The 11,655-nt window shown below is 32.8% G+C and overlaps 1 protein-coding gene across 1 annotated transcript; it reads left to right on the forward strand.

Moving 5' to 3' along the window:
* The first annotated feature begins 4,096 nt into the window (after positions 1-4,096).
* On the forward strand, positions 4,097-6,467 carry LOC134684689 (uncharacterized). Its single transcript, XM_063543992.1, has 2 exons — positions 4,097-4,295; positions 5,077-6,467. The coding sequence occupies exons 1-2, from the start codon at positions 4,097-4,099 to the stop codon at positions 6,465-6,467; spliced, it is 1,590 nt and encodes a 529-aa protein (XP_063400062.1).
* The last annotated feature ends 5,188 nt before the right edge of the window (positions 6,468-11,655 follow it).

Here is an 11,655-nt window from a genome sequence, read left to right on the forward strand (position 1 = left end):
AACCTTTAAATACGTGTCACAATAACTGGCTTGAAATATATTTATTTACAAAAATGCTTATTTTGTAAAACACTTTCATAAGTACATGTTTTCCAAAAAAACATTTTTAAGGTTTGATTGTCTTGAGCAAATGTATGAAAATGAGAAGAAGTGGTTTAATTGCAAATGAAATAGCCCTCCACAAAAGACCACATTACACAAAAACTAACAACTATAGGTCACCAATGGATAAAAACCAATGCCGCATTGTTAGCTATAAAAGCCCCCGAAATGACATATGTAAAACACATCAAACGAGAAAACGGCATAATTTATGCATAAAAATAATGAACGAAAAACAAATATGTAACCCCACAACAAACGACAACCACTGAATTACAGACTCCAGACTTGGGACATTCACATACACAATGTGGCAGCATCTAACTTGTTTATTGACGTAAAATCCTCTACCTGCACCTAGAGAGAGTAGTGTAACAGTACAATTATGATTTTATTAAAGTCACTATATTGCTCTTGTAATGCACTTTTAATCCTAAATACTGTGACTGTTTCGAGGTATTTTGCTTGCATGGAATTGGTCTTTTGTCGTGTCTCATTAAAGGTTTTAGAGTTGAAAGTTGTTCTTCTGTCAAGTATGAATAAAGGCAACATTAGTATACCGCTGTTCGAAATTCATAAATCGATTGATAAAAAAAAAACAAATCCGGGTTTCAAACTACAGCTGAGGGAAACGCATCAAATATAAGAGGAGAACTACGACACAACAGAAATACAACATTAAAATGTAACACACAGAGAAACGAACTATAATATAACAATGGCTATTTTCCTCATTCAAGTATAACGCGTTTCTAAGGTGTAATTTCAAAGACTATTCAAGGCTAGAATAATGTGTACTGGTAGTATTTTTCGGTCCTTGTTATGGGGTCATCTCTTCCATTTGATATCAAATACATTGAAAATATTTCCCAATTAAATAGCTCGTGTGCATGTTCGCAGTGAAATATTTTTGGGGGTTCAATTTATTTTTTAACGTAACAATATCTTTATAATTGCATACTTGCTGGACTGAAATAAACATAGGAAGCTCATTTTGAATGTCAAAGGCATGCAATTTAAGAAGAAAATAATGTCGAAACCATATAAAGGTATCAAATTGACACGTAATGTTCATCTGTTAAAATCAAACTATTTTGAAATCCAAAATTACCAATAAGGAAACGAAGTAGACACACGTGTCAATCTGAAACTTATATAACTGTACTCGAGGCCATGACATGAATATATTTTCATCTTAACCTTGTGGTGCATGCTTTCCAATCGACATGTTTTATTGTAGTTTTATGTGTCAGATTTTTCAATGCTACATAACAATTTATTGACTTTTTTAATGAAAAAAATTACAAAGACATAATTTGATTCAATGTTACTGAGTTGTAAAGCTTCATTTATCGTATGATAGTAACTATGGTATAATTTGGTGTAATTTCTATTTGGTTGTTTTCTCTCTCGTTTCACATTTTATTGATTTCGTTACCTTAATACATGTTACCAGTTTAATCTCGTCACAAAAATATGAACCTATACAAGTCAACAATCACTATAAAGTGTGTATGTGTCGGTTATTTCGAAAACAGCTTTATTTGGCAGCTTTTCGTTTGCAAATTAAATTTTAAATTGACAACACAACAATTTAATTACATAACTAGAAATAACAATGGTAAAGTCATAAATCAATTAAGCGTAAACAAATTTGGATTACAGACTAAAACTGAGGGAATCAAAGCAATTATAAGAGGAAAACACCAGAACAACAGAAACACTGAACTGCAAAAACACACACAAAAACATAATAAGGAATTGTTTTATTCGAACTAACTGTCAGATTCCTAACTTGGCACAGGACATTTTAAAAACAATGGTGGGTTGAACCTGGTTTTATGGCTAGCTCAACTTCTACTTATATATGACATCGCTAAATATCCCTCTAAAAATTACAACTCTTCATACCAGGAATACAATACAAATAAACGCAAGAACACTCAGTACAGAGAAATATACCAATAATAAAATAGATATTGCATTACAACATGTAACCGCAGAATCTCAACGAACACTTCCCGTGAACTTACGACAGCATTTATGGCATTTTCATAGAGACCATTTAATTTATTTAATGGTTGCAACACTCTAAGGAAGATTCAAATTCGATGATTTGTGGTTATCAAACTATCAAAATCCTTTTTTAAGTCTGAGAAGGTTACAGAAGTTGATCGAATATGTTTCAATTATTGTTATAATAATCCTGTACATTTTCCTCCGATACAGATGCACTTATTGTCTACATTGTATGTGGTCAATAGTACAACATTCATAAAGTAGAGAGATGATGTATATTATCATGTTTCAAGTTAAGATGAAATTTGTTTATCGAAATACGTAGATAAGATCAGAGGAAAGGTTTGTTGCCTTTTTGTTTTGAAAGAGTGTTAAACAACTTGCCAATGTTCATAAGAACTTGTGAAAGAGGTCACTATAATCCAACATAAAATACATGTCTGGTGTTTAATTTGTGAGTGATTGTGATGTACATGTGTTATTGCAGCAAATACGGGTTGTGTAAAATGAGGTTAAATAAACTTTTGGAAGTTGACTGAATATGTAATTTTCTTTCTTTTCCATTTCGGTCACCATGGTAAGATATTGGTCGCACTATTAACCTGCTTCTTTTTGAAAGTATAAATTGTCATGATGGTTCAAACTGATTTTGATAACCAAATGTCAGAGTATTCTTAGGGCCAGAGTTTGGATCTGAGAAGTCTTACTTGTATTTACTACTGAAGTAATTAAACATAATCAAAATAGGTATTCGAATATTGTAAAAAAAAATGTATAGCACTCGGAAATGCGACATCAATCAAACGACACAATATCATTCAGATGACAATATACGATATTCAACAGTAAACATTGTGTCGACTAGGAAGCATGATATTGCGTATACTCGTTAAGGAACGCTTAAAGCAAATCTTTGAATGAGCCGTAGGAGTCATTAACGTTTGTCTCCATCCTACACAGCCTGACTTATTTCAGGTTTTACAAGTTAGGAAAAAGACATACACTGTATTGAAGACCCATGGGTGGCCTTCTGCTGTTTTCTGCACTTTAATCGGGTTGTTGTCTCTTTGACACACTCCTCATTTCAATTCTCAATTTTATACAAGTACTACACAAATCAATGTATACGTATTCAAAGTGCTGATTGTTCGTGTTACAGATGGGTGCACTCCTAACCTGTACAGCAAGTTAACTTGATAACCAGTCATTTGGACTGGTCAAAGTTAACCTGTGACCAAATATAGGACTGCTCTGACCAGTCCTAGGACCAAAATCTAGTTAACTTGAAAAGCGGACTTGGTCCTAGGATTGTTTTTATGTCTGCCAAAAAGTTAACTTGGAAACAGGTCCGCTATTGATATAAGTTAACTTCGAACCAGTCCTGTCATAAGTTAACATAAGTTAACTTTGGAACCAGTCCTGTCATAAAGTTAACATAAGTTAACTTGGAAACCGGTCCTGCCACAAAGTTAACTTCTGCTTGGACAAATCCGATCAAAACCAGACCTGTTCCCAAGTTAACTTTTGACTGGTCTGCTCTACACTAAGTTAACTTGTAACCAGGACCGCTCTTCGTTGATTTAAAAAAAATAATATCTTTTTTTCGAAGTATAAACATCGAAAATAAAGTAATTTGAAAATTAATACTTCCGTTTTATGAACAGGATTAAATACAAATATTTGAAAATAAGTACGCACAGAACGTAACACAAATTTATCTGTGATCTGACAATCTATCTATTATAAAAACGATATCGGTTACAATGATAACAGGCACTGAATATATATATATTCTGTTATCCGAACATACGGGCATTTTCAAAACGAGTAATCTCCCTTTCCTAGTTACGCCAATTTCCGATGTCAAGGAGGTGAAGCTTTGATGTAGATTATAGATAATAGGGCAGATGCTCGTTTTTAATAAAGAATTTGTCGTGAATGCACCTGTGTCTTATATTGTTATTTTAATTGAAACATGCCCAAGTCATGTTGTGCAGTTGGTTGTAAAAATCACAACTTGATGCTGAAAAGATTATCATTCTTTAACGTTAGATGTCCTAGAAATGCCGACAGACAAATTAAGTGGTTAGCTGCACTTAAAAGAGACAAACCAGACGGTACACCGTGGGTTCCAACAAAACACTCAGTAATATATAGCGAGCATTTCATCACAGGTAATACATTTGTATTTCACTTCATGTTTAAAATGATTATAAATTAATTAATTACTCTGTTTAAAACATACAGATACACCATCTTAACTGTTTTATTTCAACTCACAAACACACACCTTCAAATATTTTTTTTTCAGCACTTATCGTCTTGTTATTTTTTAATTCCTAAAGACAAGTTTTTAAAATCCTGTTTTTGAATATTTTTCATTTAATTTAACTTATTTTAAGTCCGTTTGCAATACCTTTATAATTGATGTAAAATAAAACATTTTGAAGTCAAATGAATATTAGAAATTATTTTAATGAATCCCAAGCCATGTGCGATTGTATATCTTGTTTGATTAGCCACGATCGTATTCCTGTTGAAATTAATTGCGATATTAAAATTATAAACATCAAAGATAACAGGTAGATGTGGTCATCTGGCAAAGATAAAATTTAGAATCAAGCTGTTTTTATAAGGTGCTAACAAGTTGATCAGTCTGATAACATACGAACTGTTTATCTTGAATTGAAACTAATTAACAGAAAGGTTATTCTGACCACATTAACATAAATAAGTATTGTGTTTGCATTAAGACAAGTGAAACCCGAATTTTAAATGTTACCTTGAATTTATTGGTCATTAAAATACGCTGTTTAAAATCAAAACAAATTCAAATAAATACACCTCTCGATTTGAACTATTTGTATAGTACATGTATTTAAAAATATATCTAGACTATCTAACCTCTAATCAATTTTTTTCCATTAACTGAATTGAGTAAATATAATATTTCAGGTAAACCAAATGAAGATCACGACCACCCTGACCATGTGCCTTCTGTGTTCTCCTTTGCTGTAACCAATACAAAGACAGTTCAACAGAAAAAAATAGAGCGTTATGAAAACGTAGCTAAAAGGAAAATCCACTTCACATCACCAGATTTAGCAGTGAAAAGGGTGAAATTTGACCAAAATCTTCCAACCCCTGAAACATGTATTATGTATGAAGCAACACCATGTTCACCTTTAAGACAAAAGAAGGAAAATATAGCAACTTCGCTGTTATCACCTATGCCGTATCTTAATCATGCTTTCATGGAATCACCTGCTAGGGGCACGTCTGCCATACACAGACCCGTTTATACCTCATCTGAACGGGAAATGATTTATAGTGAAATGGACAACTTACGATCAGAACGAGACCGTCTGATACAGGAAAATGATAAACTCTCTTCTCAGATAACAACGCTTAGACTTTCTTCCTCTATCATTGAAAACAATGACGTCAAATCCAATTTTTATACTGGTTTGAAGTGGGATGTTTTCCTGTCCGTATTTACATTTTTGCAGACATTTATGACAAGAACGCCTCTAGCAAGTAAATTGGCATTGCGTGATCAATTCTTTGTGACATTAGTTAAATTAAAGTTAGATATGCCGTTTGAGTATATTGCAGACCAATGTGGAATTCCTTCATCTACTCTTCATGACATGTTCTGGAGGGTGATTGACCTAATGAGTACAAAGCTTGCCTTTCTGATACACTGGCCTGATCGTGAAACAATGAAACGTACATTACCAAGTGTTTTCAAGGTCAAATACCCTCGACTAACATGTATAATAGACGGTTTTGAAATATTTATAGATAGACCAAAAAAATTAAACGCCAGAGCAAAATGCTACTCCAACTATAAAAAGCACAGTACTGTTAAAGTTTTAATTGGCTGTAGCCCTTTAGGTTCAATAACATTTTTATCTGAAGTATGGGGCGGTAGAGTGTCAGACACCGAAATTGTGAGGTCATCTGGGTTTATAAGTTCAATATATCATCACCCAGGTGATCAAATTCTTGCAGATAGAGGCTTTACTCTTCAAGACGACTTTGCCAGTGTATGCTCGGCAGAACTTATAATTCCGGCTTTTACAAAGGGAAAATCACAGTTATCTGCAGAGGAAGTTGAAACATCGCGTAAAATGAGCAGCATCAGAATTCATATTGAGAGAGTGATCGGTTTGATGAAAAACCGGTACAAAATTCTACAAGGGACTATACCAATCAATATGCTTAAATCAACCACCGATGAGGCATCCACCAAGAAGCAAGCTCGAATAGACAAACTCGTCCGCATTTGCGGATCATTAACCAACATGGGGGAAGGAATTGTCTACAATGAAGAAAGTGATTAACAATACCTCTAATTTAGAACATCCTTTTTAGAGTGGCTGAATGATAAATGTTTATTATTTTCAAATATTGACTGTATATACATAGTAAATAAAAAATATATGTAGTTCTAGGTTACATATATGCATGCACTTATGATCAATATCTGACTGTAGTTGAGTTCAACATTTACAGCTCATTTCCTACAGCATGTAGAGCAAGACTTAAGTTAACTTGCTTGCTTTGTTTTCATATTGTACAATCATTAGGATAAAATTAAATTCAAATATTATTTATACAGTTTAACTATGTGTCAACAATTATACAAACAAAGCAAACAAGCCAACAAAGTTTTCCTTTACATGCATTAGGAAATTTGCTGTAATGGTCTCCAAAAACAGAATTGTAACAATAAATAACTACAAAAGTTGAACACTGTTATATACGTCTCTGATGGTGACAGGTCCACATGCAAAAGTATTTATTAAGAGCTAGTAACGGGAATGTTTTTACAGTCTTTACATAACCATTGTCCTTTTGGTATTCTTTTCATTTTTAAACATTTAAGATGATACCACTGAGTTTTACATTGTGGGTTGTCACAACCAATCATATTCTCCTTTCCATCATCCTTTGATCGGCAGTAGCAATACAATTTATCATTTCTCAAAGGTACTTGTTTAATCTTGTTTTCCAATTGTCTCGTCAATAATTCTGTCATCACATGACGAATGTGAAAATCTTTCAGTTTTGTTATCATATCTTTAATGAAGATGTCATTGCGTAAAATATAAAATATCGCTGTTACCTTTGATGTATAAATTACCAAGTCACATAAATTTACATCATGCACGTACATATGAAGCTGGATTTGATAGTAATATTTGTGTGTAGTCTTCACCTCTCTGCCATTAGCCACAATGCAGGATGAAGGGTCTTTTACATACTCCTGTAATGTCGATGATTCCTTGTGACTGAACGGACATTTGACCTCTATAACTCTATTTCCGTGACAGGAACAGCTGGCTACAGAGTCAGCACTAGCACCAATAAAAGGGGTTTCTTTAGAAATTAGGAAGCCTGCAGAACTCATATTAAAATGTTGAAGTTGTGTCTTCATGGTTGCACTGTACTGATGCAGCGCAACTTTTTTATTTTCTTTACCCCAATGAATTGCAGGTACATGATCAAGTGATTTTGAACTAGGGTTACACAAAGTTTTAAGTAGTGATGGCGCTGGATTGTTGAAATCTGTATGTAAAACACTGTACACTACTGAAGATGTTATTCGACCAATGCGTTGTTCATGCCATGTTAAAGATGAGCTCTGTTTTTGAGTAACATCACAGATATACATGATTGTCTCTTTATTCATGCTGTAACTATCATTAATTTCGGAGCATTTCCTGCTTAAATCTATTTTTGTGAAGTCTGCATACTCTGTCTTGTACAGAGATCTAAGACATTGTGGTACAATCGGATCTGAGGAAACAGTTTTTTGCCAGTGAAATTTGTCAGAGAAGTTGTCAAATGTACTTAAAACCACAGGTTTGCTGTTACAAGCATGCAAAGTTTGAAGAAGAGTCTGTTGTTCTTGTTGGGTTGATGACAAATGTCGAACTTTTACCTTCTTTGCTTTGTTTATACAGCTGGTTTTATAGAATTGAATGTCTTTTACGGGCGCAGGCTGTACCTTTTTAACGAAATCAGCATTCCACTTGCATGGTAGCTCAGTGCAAAGTTTAGTGGTATATCCCAGTCTCACAGCGGCTTCTACTTTGAAGAGAAGGGCTGCAATATGGGAACATGATTCTTCAAGCCTAAAAAAAAATAGGATTTTTTTTTTGCTATCTAGAGATATATGTGTACAGACTATTATGACAAGTTTCATACATAAAAAAATATTGTGACCTTTTTTCCATTACTTTTTTCCTGTCTTTACATTAACCGTCAAAAAAAAAAGAGAACAACCTTCAAAGTAACCTGAATGCATATAATAAATATAAATGATTTCAATACGATTTTAAAACCTACCCTGCCATGCAATTGCAGTGAGCCACGGCTACTGAACCATCTCCAGAGAGGGCAACCCATGGGTGATGAGGTTCCTCGTTCAGTCTTTGTGAAGGCCTAACATCTGCTTTCAGTATAGTGTATGCACTGGTGGCAGGCTTATAACTGTAAACTGTCTGAACCCATCCTGACTGAAAATAGTTGTGGGCATCCAAACTCTTATAGGATTTCATACTTGCTCGGGTAAAAATGCCTGAAAATCATATATTGACTAACATAAGAATAAGTCCTTGCGGCTGGGTGTATTTACTGTCCTATATTCAATTTAAATTTAATAGGTTCCAATATTAACCTTTTTAAAAAGTTCACTCTAAATATGGTACACATATATGTCAAGATACCGGTATAAGCAAAAACAATTTAAATTACTAGAAAAAAAAAATAACAGATTTTTGTAAAAAGGCAAAGGCTAAAAGAATTTATTCTGTTCCATAGTACCTTAAGCATACAAGGAGCTTTGTACATTTTTTTGTACATTATTTAATTTTCAGTATAACTGACAAATATTTTAAAACACATGTTTAAAACATTTAATACGTAACCTAGTATTATTCCTAATAAATTAAAGGAATATTCTTAAAAGTTATTCACTTTTTATTTTAATCTATATCTTCAGCTTCATGTCATTTTAAAAACTTGACACATATCATAATTATAACTTCGTGTATTAATTAAAGTTTACATGGACACTAAACGAATATAATAAATCTATCCTTTCACACCTGACCTGGGAGGAAATCACCCACTGTGCAAAGTTTATTGCCAAAGATGTGTCATCTCATCTTCATTTATAACAACTTCTATCATGGTCCGCGTCCTTTACATTTAATTTTTGTTTTTTAAATCAAACTTAAAAGTACAGAATTATAACCAAATTAACTTTGCTACACAATAAATCTATATTATATATGTATCAATCTGTGTTTAGTTCTAAATAATATCGCCGTGAATATATATTTTTTTATATTTTGTTAGTTATTTCAAGGATGTGTTTATTATTTTTCTGCTTACTTTTAATACACAGAGACATATATATGTTTCATACTAATATTTCACTGCATAAATCGGCACACCCTTATTCTTCAAAACCGGAAAAAATAATTAAAGTTATCTATAGGTGTGTATCAGCTTAATAATTTTTAATTCTAAATACCTGGCGAGTCAATTAAATATGAATACACATCTCCAAACTGGAGATCTGGCCAACAAGATGGGTTATTTTTCCAAACACCTGCAGGGAACTTGTATGGACATTCATCACTGTTAATTAACACTAATTTGGTACTATAACGACCTTGTGCCACACTGTCTAGCTTATCAAAATAATTGTATGCCATCTAATTATTGTTTACACCTTAATTAATAAATGTAAAGTGTTATCTCAATTAACTTACCCTCGGGTATTACCACTGACCATTAGCTATGATTGGAGTATCTAGGGAAAAGCGTCACCTACAGTGATGCCCGGATGCTGTAACTACCGGCTGCTACGTCACGCCGGATAACAGAATATATATCCGAGATCAAAATCAAATATATTATGTATATTTTTTAAAAGAAGTATATTTGATGTTAGGTGTATACGTCCTTGTTAGTTATACATCCTTGAACTATGCAGCCACAATCAGCAATAGTTTAATTCATTTAAATAATGACTACAAATTTTTGCTCGCCTAAATTAAGGGTGCCAGCATGTCCTCTTTTTATTCAAAATACTGATACTAACAAAATTTCAGTAGTTTTGATGCCTCCAGTTGACCTGTACAACAAAATTATTTGACCGCATCCACCAAAACTGACCATATATGCACTTTAATTTGTAAATCTATATACCCGCATAGTAAATCAGCCATATTTTTTATGTCAGGATTCAATGTATAATACAATCATGACAATGGACAGCAAAATTGCAATATAATAACAAAAAAGTTTTGTTCGCATAAATTTAGGATACCAGCATGTCCTCATTTTATTCAAAATATTGATACGTAACAAAATTTCAGTAGTTTTTATACCTCCAGCTGACGTGTACAACAAAATTATTTGACCGCATTACAAAAACTGACCATATGTGAACTTTAAATTGTAAATCTATATACCAGCATAGTAAATCAGCCTTATTTTTCATGTCAGGATTCAATGTATAATAAAATCATGACAACGAACAGCAATATTGCAATAAAATAACAAAAAAGTTTTGTTCGCATAAATTTAGGATACCAGCATGTCCTCTTTTTACATAAAATACTGATACGTAACAAAATTTCAGTAGTTTTAATACCTCCAGCTGACGTGTACAACAAAATTATTTGACCGCATTACCAAAACTGACCATATGTGAACTTTAAATTGTAAATCTATATACCAGCAAAGTAAATCAGTCCTATTTTTAATGTCAGGATTCAATGTATAATACAATCATGACAATGGACAGCAATATTGCAATATAATAACAACAAATTTTTGTTCGCCTAAATTAAGGGTGCCAGCATGTCCTTTTTTTTACTTAAAATACTGATACGTAACAAAATTTCAGTAGTTTTGATGCCTCCAGTTGACTTGTACAACAAAATTATTTGACCGCATCCACCAAAAATGACCATATATGCACTTTAATTTGTAAATCTATATACCCGCATAGTAAATCAGCCATATTTTTATGTCAGGATTCAATGTATAATACAATCATGACAATGGCATCAATTTGCAATATAATAACAACAAATTTTTGTTCACATCAATTTAGGATACCAGCATGTCCTCATTTTATTCAAAATATTGATACGTAACAAAATTTCAGTAGTTTTGATACCTCCAGTTGACTTGTACAACAACATTATTTGACCGCATTACCAAAACTGACCATATGTGCACTTTAATTTGAAAATCTATATACTCAGACAGTAAATCAGTCATTTTTTTATGTCAGGATTTAATGTATAATACATTCATGACAATGGACAGCAATATTGCAATATAATAACAATAAATTTTTGTTCGCATAAATTTAGGATACCAGCATGTCCTCATTTTAATCAAAACATTGATACGTAACAAAATTTCAGTAGTTTTGATACCTCCAGTTGACTTGTACAACAAAATTATTTGACCGCATCCACCAAAAATGACCATATGTGC

This window comes from Mytilus trossulus, chromosome 9 (assembly GCF_036588685.1).
Source record: "Mytilus trossulus isolate FHL-02 chromosome 9, PNRI_Mtr1.1.1.hap1, whole genome shotgun sequence".
NCBI lineage: Eukaryota > Metazoa > Mollusca > Bivalvia > Mytilida > Mytilidae > Mytilus > Mytilus trossulus.